At 47.9% G+C, this 18,284-nt stretch overlaps 1 protein-coding gene across 9 annotated transcripts in view; it reads left to right on the top strand.

Moving 5' to 3' along the window:
* The window catches only part of LARP4B (La ribonucleoprotein 4B), a 125,176-nt gene extending 108,971 nt beyond the window's left edge, over positions 1-16,205 (top strand). For 4 of the 9 annotated variants that reach the window (XM_077945460.1, XM_077945461.1, XM_015146336.3 and 1 more), the window contains 6 exons: positions 351-602; positions 4,689-4,734; positions 7,778-7,942; positions 10,604-10,728; positions 10,824-10,932; positions 12,514-16,205. In XM_077945460.1, the coding sequence (XP_077801586.1) occupies positions 351-602; positions 4,689-4,734; positions 7,778-7,942; positions 10,604-10,728; positions 10,824-10,932; positions 12,514-12,801 (985 nt within the window). In that variant the 3' untranslated portion in view covers positions 12,802-16,205. 9 annotated transcript variants of the gene reach the window in all.
* The last annotated feature ends 2,079 nt before the right edge of the window (positions 16,206-18,284 follow it).

Here is an 18,284-nt window from a genome sequence, read left to right as displayed (position 1 = left end):
TTGCAGACAGAGCCACTTGAAGCACACAGCTGCATTCTGTAAAGACTAAGCACTACCATCTGGCGTGGGTGCCTGCCTCAGATTCTCTGAGAGGAGGCTCTGGGGCAACTTGTACACATCAGGTGTGCCTGATTTTAATTTGGGCCTGGACGGAAAAACAGCAGAATCGTGGCACATTGTTAATAGATTTGTATTATCCTGTGTGGTAGGAGTTAACCATCCCAAATCCTATTTTTCTATTTTATTAAATAGAAAGCAGATTTCAGCTTAGCTATTCCCTGTCAGTATGCATGTTATGTCATGCCTTGATCATTTTATAATTGAACACATAAAACCATTTTTATTTACAGGAATCCTAGTAAATCTCATCTGCGGCATGCAATTCCTAGTGCGGAGAGAGGACCTGGGTTATTAGAAAGTCCTTCAATATTTAACTTCACTGCAGATCGATTAATTAATGGTGTCCGGAGTCCACAAACAAGGCAAGCAGGTCAAACTAGAACACGGATACAAAACCCTTCAGCATATGCCAAGAGAGAGGCTGGGCCTGGGCGCGTGGAGCCAGGCAGTCTTGAATCCTCTCCTGGTTTAGGGAGGGGAAGGTGAGTTGTTGAGCAGCCACTGTGTACCATCATAAACTACTAATATTTTAAAAATTCTTTAATTTAGGTCTGTTTTGTAATTGTCTTTAAGTATATCACAGAAAATCTAATTGAAGGCTATAAACATAAAGGGTTTTATATAATTGTTGAGACTTAAATGGCTTCATCTTTTTTGGAATATGAAATGGTTCAGTGAGAACTGTAGATGTTTTAGATCATTATCTGGTGAGAACTGTAGATGTTTTAGATCATTGTCTGTAGAAACATTGGAGCTCAGCAGTCATAGACTTCATCCCATGTGCCTGCAGTCTCCTCTTGGCAGCATCCCTGGCTCACCAGGCCCCTCTGCGAGAGCAGTGTCCAATCTGCCCCATGGCTGCTGGCCTGGTGCCCTCCAGCGGGGTGTGCACCAGGCACTGCAGGTGGAGCCTGGAGCGGGTAACCAGGCAGATCAGGATTGAAGTCTGATCTCACTGGAGGGTTGAGACTAGCCAGGATGGGTCGTGGTTGTGCTTCCTACCCACTGTTTTAATATTTTTTTGGCATCAATCCTGTAGTTGGTTTTTTGTTTGTTTTTAAGACAGGGTCTTGCTCTGTTGCCCAGGCTGGGGTACAGTGGCATGATCATGGCTCACTGCAGCCTTGAACTCCTGGGTTCAAGCAATCCTGTTGCCTCAGCCTGCTGAATAGCTAGGACTTCAGTGCACACCACCATGCCTGGCTAGTTTTTAAATTTTTTGTAGAGACAGGATCTCGCTGTGTTGCCCAGGCTGGTCTTGAACTCCTGGCCTAGAGCCATCCTCCGGCCTCTGCCTTCCATAGTGCTGGGATTACAGGTGTGAGCCACCGCACCCGCCCATTGTTGATAAGGCCAGTCCTTGCCTTGATAAGGACTGTCAGGATTTCCCTTTCATAAGTGACAAACCAGTGACTTTAATTCCTGAACTTTTTCTGAGTTTTCTGTACACAAAATGTATAGCACTGTGCCTCATGTGCAGACCCCTCTTCCTGCTGCCCCCATGCACACGCTCTGTGCAGTGAGAATTCAACATGAAGAGGCATCAGAAGCATCTCATTCCTGCCCATAATGATTAAATGAGCACATAGGAGTTGCTGCAGGGATTATGCAGTGGCATTGGAAGGCACCATGGTCTGGGAGAGCTGGCACTGGGCTGTCTCTAGGAAACATGGCATCAGGCTGGCTTAACAGGCCTTGGAGATGCAAAGCCAAAAGGGGCCCACTGTGTCATGCAGAGTCACTGACTTCAGGGAGCAGTTGCTAGCCCTGGGTCTCAGTTTGGGGTTCTTAAGGCCCAGAAGCTTGGAGGGAGGAGGGCTGCAGAGCTGGGGCTCAGACTTGGGACAGAGCCCCACTCATCAAGGCCATGTGGCTCCCTCTGAGGGGCATCAATTGTGGGCATGGTGTGGAAGGAGGCAGACTAAATGGACAAGACCCCTGGCCTCAGCCTCCTGTGCCCTTCAGTGTGCCCTGTTCATATGAGCGTCACAAGAAGCTTCCTGGCAAGTGAAAGTGGGGCTTGTTGAATTCCAGCTCCCTCACACAGTGTATACAGGTGGCTTTGAAGCCGAGAGTCCAACACTTGCTAATGAGTGTGCTCCACCCAGGATACCCTTGAACAATACCTGAACTTGCAAATGCTGCAGTGGTAACAAGTCTATGCTTTTGCCTAACAGATGCAGATTTTGCACCAATGGAGACCCTCTGTCTCCCCACCAAGGGAGGACAACTGTCCTCCCACCTGAAACCTGAGCACTGCAGCAGGGAGTGGTTTAGGAAGCGAACACCGCTTGGGCTCAATGGGTGGGGAAAGTGCATGCAGCTCCTGCAGCCTGTTTCTGCAACGGGTCCTGAAGCCAGAGCTGATCTTCATAACGTCCTCCTTCCCTCTGTGTTGAGAAAGAGCTTGTTCTGTTTCACAGGGAGTGCTCCAGGCCTTGCTTGCCCCGAGAACCTGATCCCCAGCAGCCTCCACCTCCCCTTTTTGGGAGAGTTTGTGTTGTTTCCATTAACTTTCTCTATTGGGCCAAAGTGCTAAGATACCCTGGAGAACCCCTTACCGGAGTCCAGACACACGTCCCTACCCTTGCATGGCGGCCATGGCAGGGCACAGCCCAGCCGGGTTGAATGGCATGAGGAGCCCCAAGTGCCAGGTGGCTGCCTTGGTGGAGCTACTGTTAGGGTTATTTGGGGTAAGCACACCTCTTCAGGGTCTCTTCACACCACCGCATTCAGAGTCGCAGGTGTCACAGTGGTGTTTCTGTGGTGCTGGCACCACCCTGGGTCCCTTGCTACCTCTTCTGAGCTGGAACCCGCCATGGCCCTGTCGGTGAGCCTTGGCTTGGCCAACCTGCTCTCTGCATGATGGGCACCGACGTGTTCTGCAGCTGCAGGTGGGCTTCTGGGTCTGACATGGGTTACGTGGAGCCCAGTGAGGGTGTGGGGAGTGTTGACTGGGCCCACTGATGGTGACTGGGATAGGACTCCATGGCAGGCAGGTCTGTGTCCTGGACACCACTGTCTTCCAAAGGATGGGTGCCCCTGTGTCTCAGCCAGTAGTGACGAGCAGGCTGCCTTTGGCGGAGGGATGCCCTCTGCCGAGCCCTGCGGGATGTCCTCTTCCCATGTGGCTGCTGTCCCTCACTCAGGACAGTGCCTCTGGGCAGGCAGGTGCTGGCATCATCCATCTCACACCCCTCCCAGGTCCCCAGGGCCAGTTGAGTCCTGTCCCACTCCAGACTCTCATCTGGTTGCATTCCTAGCTCTGTTCATGAGCCATGGTAGCCCCACCTTTCCACCAGTTCTGAATCGTGGCACAGCGGAGTGGGCGTTCAGCTCCCTGGGTTTCCGGAGCACCCCCTATTAGGGAGTGGTGCTGAGCCAGGTGTGTGTTGGGATGGCTGTCCATAATGCAGGCCCAGGTCCCTTTCTCCCTGTGAGGCCGCAGGCAGGGATCCAGGACAAGGAGCACCAAGGCCCCTGTTCCTGCAGGAGGGTGGGTTGTCAGGACTCGTGCCCCACCTGTGGCTCAGTACTCACCCATGTCCCATAGTCTGGCTTGCAGTCTCCGCAAGGCCCCAGTAGAAAGCCAGGAGCTATTTCCAGGAATTTTTCTGTAGGAGATAATAGAGATTTGCTCCAGAATCCTAAAGGTTTGTGCCATCCTTCCCTTAGAGGGGCTGGCCCATGGTTCCACGGAGTGTTCCAGTGTTAGGCCATCTTAGGCAAGACTACTTTTTGGTTTTCTGTAAATGAAGGGATTAGTCAAGACTATGTCTGAACTCCTTTCTAAGTTATGTAATGCAAGGCTCTTGGGGGAGTCTTTGCATTCCATTAAATTATAAATTGAGATTAATGTGTGTCATGTGACTTGTTAGTCCACATAACCCTGTCCAAGGAAATGGGAATGCCTTGGCCATCCTAGTGTCCCAGGTCTCTACGTGAAGTCACCACTTAATCAGTGTGTGTCTTGTGGTTATCAGCTGCGTGTGTGCATGGCCTTGCTGCCTGCAGGGGGAGGTCCAGAACGTGGTTCCTGAGGCTGGCAGGCGAGGACAGGAAGTCTTTGGGGCACAGAGGTCCGCCATGGAGGCAGTAGTGGAGGAAGCCGAGAGGGCGGAGGAAGGGATGGGACGGAGTATTTGGGATCTTTTAAATCTGATGTAAAACAAATCTGCACCGGGAAAATTCTTACCACCATTTAAACAACTCACTGATGGAGCTCCGTCTCAGATTTTATATGTCTTGTCATTTCGACCCAGGGGATCTTCAGTACTCACGTCTCAACAGACCTCCCAGGGAGGCACCAGGGAGATGGTTTTAGTCAGTGTTTTCTTCCGTTCTCTGTCACCTGCCTGGACTTCCGCGTTAGTCCCTTGCCGTACACTTTGTGTTGCTCCGCTTATGCTTCTTAGAGTTGGGATTCTAGACTTGAAAGTCATCTTTGAAAGGTTTTAAAGTGATGAAGACTGAGTTGATGTGTACTTTGCTTATGTGAGTGCAAACGTGCTCAACAGTAAATTCTCCACGTGGGAAAAAAATAACAGTCTTTCACTTTCCACTCCTAGGAAGAATTCCTTTGGCTACCGGAAGAAAAGGGAGGAGAAGTTTACAGTGAGTACATAAAGCATATGCCTCTTGACAAGACATTTAAATCTAATTTATACCAAACCTGAGATTTAATTAAATGGATTAAGGTTAAGACACAAGAATGAGTGTTTCAAAAGACTTGTAACCTGAAATCCGCTAAATAATAACTGACACCCTGGCTGGCCTAGGAGGAAGCAGTTGTAGAGGTTTTGGCAATAGCGATGTGCTGCACGGGACTCCATCGTGCATAGGCGTGTGTGCTGTGGCATAGGCATGGCCAGGAGCTTGCTGTCGCACGCACTGCAGCCTACACACGGCTGTGCACGTGAGCTCTTCTGTGTGGCACTGTACCGAAGAGTCAAAAGACTGGAGCCATTCGTTTCAACGAGCAGAGTAAGCGTCTTCCACGGAGCAATTTGTTTGTTGGTGTTTTTCCTTCAAAACTTTCGAATACTCTCCTGCTGTGTAGAAAGCATTATCTCCTTCTGCTGTAACTTACTGGCAGGACAGACCCAAACATAAGTGATAGGTTTTTGTGGCGGTAAGTACACGAGACGTGTTGATTTTGCTTGAGTTGATTAAACAGTTTCTCCTGTGGAAAATGTTTGTGCTGGTCTTTAGTGGAGGTTGGCATGGACTTCTCCACAGCCAGTGGTGGGACGGCACGGTGGCAGAGTTAGCAGTACCCACAAAGATAGGAAGGACGGCACAGTGGCAGTTAGCAGTACCCACAAAGATGGGAGGGATGCCTCCACGGGCTTGCAGATGTGGAATTCCATACAAGGAATGCTGGAGAAGACCTGGACAAATCCTGGTCCAGCCCCTCAAGCCATCACACAGGTGTTTTCTCGTCACAAAAGATACAATCTCTGTTTAGAACTCAGAAATTCTGCCTTTCATAAAGTCGGCTTAGTCTAGTTTTTGTTTAACTAGTTGGTAACGCAGTTTTTATCGGTTGATTCCATTTGGATTTAGTGAATTTCTGTAACCATTTGGACTAACAAGGCAAGCGTTTAAACGTGGGGAACTGTTGTGCCTGCTGTGATGTTTTCCCACCCCTGTTTCTGTTCCATTCCGTTTTGCCTTGCTTTCCTGGTGCGTGTGTTCATGACTGACCTGCTTAGAAGCTTCGGTGTGTGGCCCAGTGTTGTACTGATTACAGAGCGTACGCCCATCGTATTACGTACTTGCTCTCAGGACCTCAGAAAGGTCCAGATTCAGCTGGGCGCGGTGGCTCAAGCCTGTAATCCCAGCACTTTGGGAGGCCGAGACGGACGGATCATGAGGTCAGGAGATCGAGACCATCCTGGCTAACCCAGTGAAACCCCGTCTCTACTAAAAAAAAAAAAAAAACTAGCCGGGCGAGGTGGCGGGCTCCTGTAGTCCCAGCTACTCGGGAGGCCGAGGCAGGAGAATGGCGTGAACCCAGGACGCGGAGCTTGCAGTGAGCTGAGATCCGGCCACTGCACTCCAGCCTGGGCGACAGAGCGAGACTTCGCCTCAAAAAAAAAAAAAAAAGAAAGGTCCAGATTCTTTTTCTGTAAGAGTGTGTGAGCCTCGGGCCTAACCACGCCCATGGGACCTGAGCAGTACTCAGACCTCACCCAGGGGCGCTCAGATCCTAGAGAATTTTAACACTGCCTTCCAAGTCAAGTCCCATCTGTCGGCAATGTCATTTTATAACTCCAACATCTGAGCAGTTGAGATTTAAATACGTTTTTTGGGAAGGCTGTCTCTCTAATGATGCTTATCTTCTGAAAAGCTGTGTTCACTTCAGAAACGTGCAAATGTTTAAAACCGCTTTGCCATCACAATGGCCATGTGTAACTTAGAGCTTTGCACGATTATTTCGAGCATCATGTTCACAATACTAGGTTATAGAGAGCGTACAACAGCCAGCTGCTTAGTAGGTAACAAGCTTACTGCCAAGGACACCTAACTGGGAAAAGCTAAGCTAAAATTAGGCACCTGTCCCATGGAGCAGAGAAGCAAGTAGAATGCCCAACACAGACTGTGCTGGGGTTTATGTCACAGACTGGGATTTGTGTCAGCCTGAGTTCATTTTCATCCTTTGACCTGCTTTCACTTCTGATGTATTTTCTCTGGAATCTACTGATGCAGGCATTCACCTTCCTGTGTATAAATTTTGGAGAAACGTTGGCACTCTCCAGTTAGGTGGATCCCATGAGAGCTTTGCTTCCTGGTCAAAGTAGCTCATTGTTTCAACTAAAAATACTTGTATTCTTTAGTAAATATAAACTCATTTCTAAACTAAAATACACTCATTTCCCCATTCTGTGCCATGTGGCCTTCAGCCGAGGAACTGCGTACTCACAAAATGACTGCCAGCTTGTTAAAGCGGGTTGATAGATCATTTTCCAATAAAAGGTATTACCGCCTTTCTCCTGAGATTTGGGCTTACAAAATACACTCTCTTCTTTTATACTGAGTTTGCTTTCTTGAAGTCAAAGAATCTGATTCTAATTTGTTATCAAATACTGTGTTTTTAATTATTAAAAAAATATAACTTTCATTAAGTTTATTTTCAGAGAATTGAAGCCCCCTTCCCTTTTATTAAACCACTTTTTTGATGCACGTGTGTAAAATTTCTTACACAGGTTGTGGAGAGTGTCATGTATTGTTCACAGTTATCTTTGCGACTTGCATTAGAAACCATGCTGTAATAGCCCAACACTTGTCTGGAAGTGGGAAAGTTTAATGTCTAGACTCAGGCTGCCCTGCTTTCCATCACTCCAGAGCGTCTCCCTTGCCTTCAGCTGCCCCTGCTGTTTGTGAGTGCTGGCAGCCATGGCTGGACGGCTCTTTGGATAGCACCTTAGCCTCACTGTGTCCTTGGTGACACGTCTCTTGGGCAGCAGCATCTTGAGATTTCAGTTTTAAAGCTCTGCTCTAGATGGTTGAAGTTGCTTCAGTTGGGTGAGGAAGCCCTTGTCTGGGTTGAATGATCTGCTTGTTTCTACAGATATTTTCCAGATGGGTGTGGAAATGAGAAGCTGCGTGGCCTTCTCTCTCCATACCGTGACCCTGGGATGTCATTCTGTTGCAGAGCAGCCAGACACAGTCTCCGACGCCACCAAAGCCTCCGTCGCCAAGCTTCGAGCTGGGGCTGTCCAACTTCCCTCCATTACCTGGAGCTGCGGGCAATTTGAAGACAGAGGACTTGTTTGAAAACAGGCTATCTAGCTTGATAATAGGACCATCCAAAGAAAGGGTAAGGGATACATTGCATGTCTAATAGTTGCCAACAGTGTTTAGGTACGGGTTCCGTGTCAGGCGCTTTGCTAAGCTCTTTATACATGTTTGTTTTTAATACTCAAGAGAGGCTTGGAGGCCATGTGATTGCAGAGGTCGCACAGATTTGGGGTAAGGCCAATCTTGATCCCAGGACTGGGCCTTCTCCTTAACCTTGCTGTCTGATGAAGTCAGAGGTAGAAACTTGTGCAATGATAGGCTATACACACCCTTTCTCTCACCCAGAAACTTAGATTGCATTGTCATTGTTGTTCAGACCTGCCTTTATTTTACAAAACAATAGAATGAAATAGAAGAACCTGAATAGTATTGGAAATAAGTAAAATGTGTAGTAATCTACATGAGACAAGGAGCAAGAAGCCTGGGAGAACCCCACTGCAGTGTGGGTGGCTTCTGGTGAGGTCTGGGCTGCCCCACGAGGTGCCCCCTCGGCTGCAGTGAACATCATCCCAGGAGTCATCCAGAGCTGCAGTTGCCAGAGGATGCTCAGCCCAGCGCTCTGGCCTCTAACGTGCTTAGCGAGGTGAAGGTGGGACTTGTCCAGCTGCCACAGCTGACGTTTGAAGGCTCTGGGAAGTGCAGAGAAAGTTTTCTGCCCAGTTACCTCCTGTGCGTCGGAAGAGCCCAGGAAGAGCCTGCTGAGCACTCCTGGTTGCTCGTGTCCCCTGTGCCGAGGCCCTTTCCCCGGCTGTGCCCCAGAGCCACCGCGTGTCTATTCCACGCCACGTGACCATGCCGCCTGCTCCCTCACCCAGGTCTGCAGAGTCAGTGTCTCTTCCCCCCAGGCTTTCTGGAAGGCACCGCATTGGATAGAACAGTTCCTTAGTTCCTTGGGCAGAATTTAAGGTGGATTTTGATGCAGCATCTTTACACTAAAAGCCAGGTGACATGTCTAGTCCTTTGTATATTGGTAGATGATCGTGCTCCTGTGTCCAGCCTTGGGGACTGAGTACATTCCAGGATTGTCAACACAGCCTTAAATTTCCACACCATCATTTCTGAGGTATTAGTGCCTTGAGAAGAAATGCACATTAAAGATCTCGTTTTCCAACTGTGGCCTACTCTACCCTTGGTATTGAGTGGAGGAGAAGAGGCAGGTCTCCAATCCTGCTTCAGAAACAGCAGCTACTGCTGTGCCCAGTTTGAGTTTCTGTGTAAGGTTTCTGTTGAAGAATGAATTGCTGCTTTGAAAAGCCTGACCCTGAGCCTCATGCCGCCACCCAGGTGTGTGGGCTCCATTGCTGCTTCTCAGGAGCTTCTTGAGTCAACAGCATGGCCCTTGGGTTTCAGAGTGGGGTGGAGGCTCCAGAAGTGATGGGGTTCAGCCCTTCCCCTGTTGACATGGAGCTTGTGACGGTCACTCTGACTTGCTTCATGACCTGCAGTTGTGGATCTGCATTTCAGTTGCATTGGGACTGAATATAGCCTGAATGAATGAATGAATTAATGAATTAATTTAAGATGGAGACTTGCTCTGGGCCCAGGCTGGAGTGCAGTGGCATGACCTTGGCTCACTGCAGCCTCTGCCTCCCAGGTTCAAGCGATTCGCCTGCCTCGCCTCAGCCTCCCAAGTAGCTGGGACTACAGGCATGCACCACCATATCCGACTAATTTGTGTATTATTAGTAGAGATGGGGTTTCACCATGTTGGCCAGGCTGGTCTCAAACCCCTGACCTCAGGTAATCCGTCCACCTCAGCATCCCAAAATGCTGGGATTATAGGTGTGAGCCACTGCACCTGGCCCCTACCCTGAATTTAAAATGCGCTTTTACAAAAGGAGTCCTTTGCCATCCTGTTTCCACCAAGCTGGATTCCTGCTGGTTGAGCATAGGAGTCGCAGCAGATTCTGGTTCTCAGGCTGGAAGGGCTCTCAGTCTGTCGTTAGCCTTCATCGAAGGGCAGAAGTGTGACGATCACCTGCCCTCCTGCCTTTTTTAAGTTGCATGACAAGTGTATCGTTACATCCCACATGCATAAGATCAAGCACACACGAAATAGCCACTGCCCAGGGGTCGCTGGCTGGAGTAAGGAGGGAGTAAGTTTCGCTCCGTCCTTAGCTTCCTGGCCTTGGATGAATTAACTTCGAGGTATTGGGCCTCAGTTTCCTCACCTGTTGAGATGGGGGCATTCGCACACCTGCTTCCTGGGGTTGAATTCAGGGAGGGCTGGGAGCTCACATTTATACGGGTGTGGAGACGCCGATTGTTTTTTCTCAGCTGCGTGAATGAGTTGTGTTGAACTGTGTTAGGATTCGACACTCAGCAGATGTGCGTGTACTGTGGTGCCATGCCGTGCTGGGCCCAAAGTGCCAGGTGGGTGAGATGTGTTGGATGCCTGTTCAGTTAAGAAATAAGCTTGCAGATCATCATTGCTGGAGAGGAGATAAGGCTTGTGATGTAAGAACAATGGGGCATTTGCCGAGAAAGAGAAGGGTGGGCGCTTGTGTGGGGCAGAGGATAGTCCTGGGCTCTTTGAGACATTTTTGCTGGAGAAGACCCTCCTCCCCTGTGTCCTTGTGCCGCTCTCCCAAGGCTGTTCACGGGTGGGGTGAACGGGTATTGGTACCAGCTCCACTTAGTGCCAGCAGGACTCTGATGAACACTCTTGACCCTGTTTCAGACCCTCAGTGCAGATGCAAGTGTGAACACCCTTCCTGTAGTGGTCTCCCGAGAGCCCTCAGTGCCGGCTTCTTGTGCTGTATCAGCAACGTACGAGCGATCCCCCTCCCCAGCTCATTTACCTGAGTGAGTATTGGAGTTCTCCCAGCGCCTTGGTGTTTACTGACTTGAATGGCCTGTGATGTTGCATGAGATTCAAATATTGGGTGGCATTTTTACAGTGATCCCAAGGTGGCGGAGAAACAGAGGGAAGCCCACAGTGTGGACAGACTTCCTCCCGCCCTCACTGCGACCGCATGTAAATCGGTGCAGGTGAACGGAGCCGCCACGGTACGTACCTCGTGCCTGCCTTCCTGCACGACAGCCGCGAGGCTCTGGTGTGAACAGACGCTGCGCACTCCTGCACCTGCTCGTTTTTTAATCACATCTAATTTGGTGGGTTTTTATTTGCGTCTGTCTGTGTTGTGTTTTCTGTACAAAATATGCTTAATATTTGCTAATAACTTTCCACTAACTGCTCTAGTTCTTTCTCGGACCACCATGTAGTCCTTTTATTTCAGTGTTGGTCAGTAGAGGTTTCTTGAGTAGTAACAAGACCCCAGCTCCTGTTTCTCCATAGACTTTAGGATCATTTCAGCAATTTGCGCGCGTGTGTGTTTGTGCGCGTGTGTGTGTGCACGCGTGTGTGTGCGTGCGCATGTGTGTGTGCGTGCGCGTGTGTGTGTGCGCGTGTGCACATCATGTGTCTGATGAAGAGACAGGAAGAGCAAGATGGTGGCCCCACCAGCCTCCAACCCCTGTGGGCCCAGCAGGCCTGAACCCCAGTGACTTCCTTTCTGCGGTTTTCCCTGCTGGGTGAACCGTGGCCTCTCTTATTCTGAGTTGTGGCCTCTGTAGTTTGATCTTAGGTGAGCTTTTTACTTGAATTTGGGAGTTTAATCCCTTACTGTCCCCTGGGCTGAGTCTAAAAAAGGATTTTTTTATAGGTTAAAATTAATACTTTTAATAATAAATAATAATAATAAAAAGAGAGGCTGGGTACGGTGGCTCAAGCCTGTAATCCCAGCACTTTGGGAGGCCGAGGTAGGCAGATCATGAGGTCAGAAGATCAGGACGGTCCTGGCCAACATGGTGAAACCCCGTCTCTACTAAAAATACAAAAAATTAGCTGGGTTTGGTGGTGGACACCTGTAGTCCCAGCTACTCGGGAGACTGAGTCAGGAGAATCACTTGAACCTGGAAGGCAGAGGTTGCAGTGAGCTGAGATTGCGCCACTGCACTCCAGTCTGGGTGACAGAGTGAGACTGTATCTCTAAAAAAAAAAAAAAAAGCTAAGGGAAATATTTTACTTTTCTGTTGTTTAGCCTTTATGCTTCCACTTATCTGAAAACTCTGTTACACATTTCTTTGAAGATTTTAGCTGTCTTCATCATTCTTACACATTTCCAGTGCTTTGTAGTTTGAAATGTGCAAAACATTTTTATTTAAAGACTGTTTTTGGAGTTTACCTTTCAGGGTTGAGTACTGTGTGAGGGTCCTTTGCCCACCGTGGGCACCTGGGACACCCTTCTGTTGTCCCGAGGTGGCGGACTGAGCGCAGGCAGCATCCGGACTCCTCCTGGGCTTCCGCGTTGCCCAAGCAAGCTGAGGGCTGGGTGGGGATGGCGTTCAGTCAGCACTCTTCTCCCTCACACCTTTTCTAGTTTTATCCATTACTACAGTGGCACAGAGGGAGTGCTACACGGCAGGGGAAACTAAATCATTAGATTTTACGAACTTTTTAAAAGTTAAAAACGCTAGTGAAGATGGAAACTTAGTTATAGTTGAAAACTCTTTTAAGTGAACTTGATTACCTGTCTTGTCCCTGGAGACACCATTTCACACAGGTAACCCAGGATTGTCTGTTTCCAGGAATTGCGAAAGCCCAGCTACGCAGAGATTTGTCAGAGAACAAGTAAAGAGCCTCCTTCTTCCCCATTGCAACCCCAAAAAGAACAAAAGCCAAACACTGTTGGTTGTGGGAAGGAGGAAAAGAAGCTGGCAGAGCCCGCGGAGAGATACCGGGAGCCCCCAGCCCTCAAGTCCACACCTGGAGCCCCCAGAGACCAGAGGCGGCCGGCCGGGGGCCGGCCCTCGCCCTCGGCCATGGGGAAGCGTCTCAGCCGAGAGCAGAGCACTCCCCCCAAGTCTCCTCAGTGAAAACCGTATGTCTGGGAGGGGCCGCAGAGCGCTGTGTTAACCACAAACGACACTCAGTGCGAGGGCGAGCCGCTGGTTAGGAGCTTGCAGTGTCTGAGGCCTGTGGGATCCTCAAGTTGGTTTTCTTCTGTGAGTTGGATTCTCCCCCTCTTGAAAAAAAATCGATTTTTCAGGATTTAATTAATACAAACCTTATTTTAGGTTGGTGCTTAACTGGAGGTGATGCATAAGTCTGATTTTTTTTTTCCAAGATAGAAAAAGCATTTATCCTAACAAATTGGTATTTTTTATTAAGCCTCCATGTGGCTCTGAATGCAAGCTATATATAGTGAGTTTTTCTAAATTAAGGGAACTCTGCTACTTTTTTTTTTTTTAGTAACTGGTCTGCAAGTGCATATCTCTAGAATGTCCCCGCAGATGAATGAGGGCCAGTGGCCTTGGCAGAGGCAGGTGTGGCCTCTTAGAGGCAGTGCTGGCCGCGCCAGGGCAACAGTGCTGATGTGGGAGCTGTGCTTCTACCTAAGCCGTTGGTAGGGGACTCTGGCATTTAAGAATGTAGAGAGCGCGTCCTTTTTGATCTCCTGGGCAGAGTGAACCTGCAGGGGCCACCCCAGAGAGACCTGAAACCTTGGTTCTGATGCACTGCAAGCAAGTAACCAGCTTCTCACTCCAGTTTCAAGTGGCTATTATGTAATATAAATTCAAAGCACATTGTGAATAGAACCTAAATGAAAACATACACTTGGTTGCCCACTGACATGTTACCAGAAGTTGTACCATGACGTTGTTTTGACCCCTGTGAGCTGACGGCCCCAGCCCTGCTCTGTGCACATTTCTGTCCGTGTTCCCCAGCACTCTGGTTGGAGAGAGTCCACATCTTCAGCTCCGTGTGGACATCTTCCCGTACCTCTGCATCAGCACATGGATTTAAGAGTTACGTAATCGTGAGAGAATGGTGTTTGTGGTTTTTCCCCCTCTTTGGCTGGTGGAGGATAAAGTTCCTGCTCTTTTACCTCCAAGACGAGGGCCTCATTGATTCACTTCCAGAAGTGCTGCACTTCTGAAGAACAAGGATGCACTAAAGTTAGCAAGTTTATAATAAAGTTAAATATAAATTATTTTGTTTTAAAATGCCTCAAATTTTTCTTTAAGTATTCTAAGCAGCAAACATTAAAATAAGAATATTTCCTGCTAAATGTAACCATACACTTTATTCCACAAAATGTTATTTAACAAGACTGAGGGTTTTTTTTAAGAAAAAATTATTTCCATCCAATATTTAAAGACTTGAATTTTATTTAAACTTGAAAATGACTTTGCCTTAACTTTTGTATAAGACAGCTTAGAGTCCATGGAGCCCGGCCCTGGGTTGGCGTGAGTGGGTCAGAGTTACTCAGTTACTGTGTGGATCTCCTGTCGCTGGTTTTACTGAGTAAGCATAGTGTAGTACAAGAGCTAGCGGTAGTTTTTGTAATAGACCTTAAAGATCTTCAACAGTTGATCTTTTTTCAGAATGTTGGGAAATCCTGTAAATGCAAATAGTCAATACTGTATTAAATACGTGCACTCGGGAGTGTGCTTCGCTTGTACAGTTGTAAATAATCAGAACATATGAAAAAGGTACCTACAGAGAAAATTCTGATACAAATTATTGATATATTATAAATGTTGCTGTTGAGCTGGATGTAGATAAACTAAATGTTGTGGTTTGAATATTATTTTGATTTGTTGAGATTTTCTTTTTTCTCTTACATCGGTGTGTTGAACTGATTCTGCCTCTTTGCTGCAAAAGGGAATTGGAAAGTCTTATTAAAAGCCTCCAGATGTTTTCATACTCTTTTAAAATGTATGTAAATGCATACTAATCATATCTAACGTGAAAGAGTTTTAAAGTATGTAGAGAGCAAAAACTGGCAGGATCATAAGTGGAGGTGAAAAGTAATCTAATTAAAATCACTTGCAGCTAAGCATGCCAGAGGAAAACATGGCCTGGCATTTTTGACCATTTCCTTTAAAGCAGTTGCTATTATGCAAATACAGAGAAACAGCCACAGGGCTAGTGTTTTTCAAATGCATTTTAAAGAAACATGGGGATTTATTTTTTTGTAGTTGTCAGTTCACTGACCAAAAAAAAAGAAAAAAAAAATCAGAAATAATTGATCTCTGAAACCCAAACTCTCAATATTCTGAAAGCTGGGAGGCAGCCCCAAGGCCTGGCCTACGAGGTGCATCTTCGCTACAGAAGGACCAGGGGCGCCATCAGCCATTCCCAAATCACAAGGCCTGCTCCTCCGCCAGTGAGTCCTTGGTTTTTAATAATGAGAAGTCCTTTCCCCCAAGGTGTGAGCATTGCAGCGCAGTGTGTGTGTGTGGTTCGAGCCAGCTTAGTCCTTCACTTTGTTTGTCGGCTGAAGTGTGAGCTCAACAGCTGCGTGAAGAGGGCAGCGCGTGCGGTAGCCAGTCGCCACTGGAGGGCTCTGCTGCCATCCGGTCAATACACTGTAGTTACTGCCTAGCCAGCAGCAGTCTTTTGCATCAAGAGCAGAAACCTTGCTCGGATGCGATTTTTATAGCATCCTTTTTAATTAAACAAAGGTGAAACACAGATAGCTATATAATGTCCAGAAACCCCTGATACTATTTTGAAAGTGTCCACTCAGAAGAAAATGAGAGTTACCATAATGGGAAGCTGTGGTGGTCCACGCCGACTGGGCTGTGTCACATACAGCGATGAGAGTGGCTTTCATGCTTTTTTTTTAAGTTAACACCTTCCTTTACCCCCAGCAGTATCTCAGGTTATAGAATCAGAGATGCAGCAGCGACAAATGGCATTTTAACTTGTAAAATCGTGTGATGATGCTTATCATTTTGAAATAGAAGAATAAAAACCTGGCCCCGTTTCACCAGACATGAATTTCAAGTGGAGTCGTCGTTCTCTGAGAGTGAGTGTCTTGACATTTCCACCCAGGCCCTCCTGTCATCACATCACCGGCTGTCACTGGCGGGTGGCAGTAAACGTCCTGCGTTGCTGTATTAGGATCTCTGCAGTTCAGGCTTAACGACCAGTTCAGTGTATCCGGGCGACGGGTAGTGGTGGTGCATGCCTGTCTGCGTGCCCCGCTGGCGAGCTGTAGTTGTGACTTGCGTGCCTCGCGGCCCACTACCGGGCTGCAGACAATCGAGGCGAGGGCACTGGCTGCCGGCAGTTCACAGTGTGGGGGCCGCGTGGAACGCTCCTTGAGGGTTTCGTTTTTGTTCTGCTTCTTTTCATTAAGACTGGAATCAAGCTTACATGTAAACTATTGGTAATTTAAGTTTCCTTTGGTGTCATTCAGTGTAAAACTGTCTAATTTGAAAAAAAAAAAAATGTAGGTTATGAAAATAAAGATTTAGGCACTGTTCAATTTTTCTTTTGATTTTTTTTAAATTAAAATTTCTTCAAGAATGCATCTTTTCTAAACATAGTTTTTTGTCTGTTCCCGTAAGTGTGTATGAGAAAGAAACACGGGCCTCATTGGATCCTAAAGGCTTCTCACCCACGTGGGGGCTGGCTGCAGCACACGGGGCTCACCCTTTGTGTTTTAGGGGTTCAAAGTGAGCATTAACACCAAGTGCTCATGGGGAGAGGGTCGTTACCATGACTGCCAAGATTTACCGCAAAAATAGATGTTCCTGTATCAGGACTTTGATTTTGTTAAAATGGCACTCTCTCCAAAGCTGTGTCCATAAAGCCGTTTGGAGCTGACGCTGAGTCCTCATGGTGATGGATTGACTCAGCCTGAGGCAGCAGTGATGTCTGCACTAGGAAGAGGCTGGCGGGAGGCAGGGCCCCTCCTGTGTCAGGCACCGAGTGGATGGGGGACTGATTCAGATGTTGGTGCCTTCCTCCTTTGTGCATTGCCTTTTCATGTTGTCTTCCCATTTTTACTCTCTTTTTCTGATGGAATTGATATTCTTGATCTGTTCAGGCTATTAAGCCTTTGTTGTATATGTTACAAATATTTTCTTTCCGTCTACCAGTTGTCTTAACTCTTAACATTATTTAGAATAGTATCTTTTACAGTGTTTAATTATTATGTAGTAAAATTTATCAATCTTCTCCTTTGTTGTTTGCGTGTCTTGGACTTAAGAAGGTTTTTTCCCTACTCCAGAGTCATAAAGTTAATAGTGTGTGTGTGTGTGCCTTTAATCCAGCTGGGCCTAATCATGTGTGTGTGGTGTGTGTGCTTAGGCAGGAACCCAATTTTACTTTATGCCGTGTGGAAAGTGTCTTTTTCCAGTATCACCAGTGAGTTCACTGTCTCTCCACTGGTCTGCAGTGCTGCTTCTGTTACTTGCAGACTTCACACGTGTTCATGGGGTCTCCACCTGGGGTCTCTCGGGTCTCTATTCTACACTGCCTATTTCCCTTTCTGTCCTAACACCATAGCGTTTAACTCACCTGGCATCCTGTGTTGCTGCGAATTTCCTTCATAGAACTCATTGCAGTGTGATCAACTGTGCTCCCTGAGGGCAGGAATTATGCCATCTGAATCACCAGCTTCTCCCTTGTCCTCAGCACACCATCTGCAAATTAGCAGATACTCGGTAAATGTGTATTAACTCCAAGTGTATTTTGTGCCTTCTCTGTGCACAGCCCTGCCCTGGGAAGAACTAGGATGAGGTATTGATTTGCTGTTGCCACCTAACAAATTCTGCCAGAACTCCCTGGATGGAAGTGACACCGTGTGTCTGTGGATTGTCTGCAGGGCTCTGCTGGGGTCAGCAGGTCCCACAAGAGAGCCAGGGCTCGGTCTCCTCATGGCTGTTAGAGATGTGCAAGACCCCAACCCCAAAGGTTTATGTATTCCGCCCCCACCCCCGACACTTTGAAATTGTTGTATTCCATTCTTTGCTATATCTACATATTTTGATAATGCAGAAATCCCATATTTCTCTAAAGCATTGGATTGAACCAACGGAAGGAGTGCGTTGTCGCTGGTTGTTGCAGGTGTGTTGCTCGTTGCTCGTGTGTCGCTCGTTGCTCATGTTGCTCGTGTGTCGCTCGTTGCTCGTGTCGCTTGTGTGTTGCTTGTGTGTTGCTCGTTGCTCGTGTGTTGCTCGTTGCTCGTGTCGCTTGTGTGTTGCTTGTGTGTTGCTCGTTGCTCGTGTGTCGCTCGTTGCTCATGTTGCTCGTGTGTGGCTCGTTGCTTGTGTGTCGCTCGTTCGTGTGTTGCTCGTTGCTTGTGTGTCGCTCGTTGCTCGTGTTGCTTGTGTGTGGCTCGTGTGTCGCTCGTTTGTGTTGCTCGTGTGTCGCTTGTGTGTTGCTGGGCCTGCTGGGGCACAAGCCGTTTCCAATCCAAGTCAGCTGCTGGTCTGCTTAGACAAAGGTGTGTGGGTGTCTCCACCATGTAGAGGAGGGACAGCAGGTGATGCCGTAGGCCAGGAAGGAAGGGCACAGCCTAAGCGTGCGGTGGCTTAGCCAGAGACCCTAGTGCGCCAGC

This window comes from Macaca mulatta, chromosome 9, assembly GCF_049350105.2.
Source record: "Macaca mulatta isolate MMU2019108-1 chromosome 9, T2T-MMU8v2.0, whole genome shotgun sequence".
NCBI classification, from domain to species: Eukaryota; Metazoa; Chordata; class Mammalia; order Primates; family Cercopithecidae; genus Macaca; species Macaca mulatta.
Note: the sequence above shows the minus strand (reverse complement) of the source record. Positions and strands in the feature narration are given on the sequence as shown.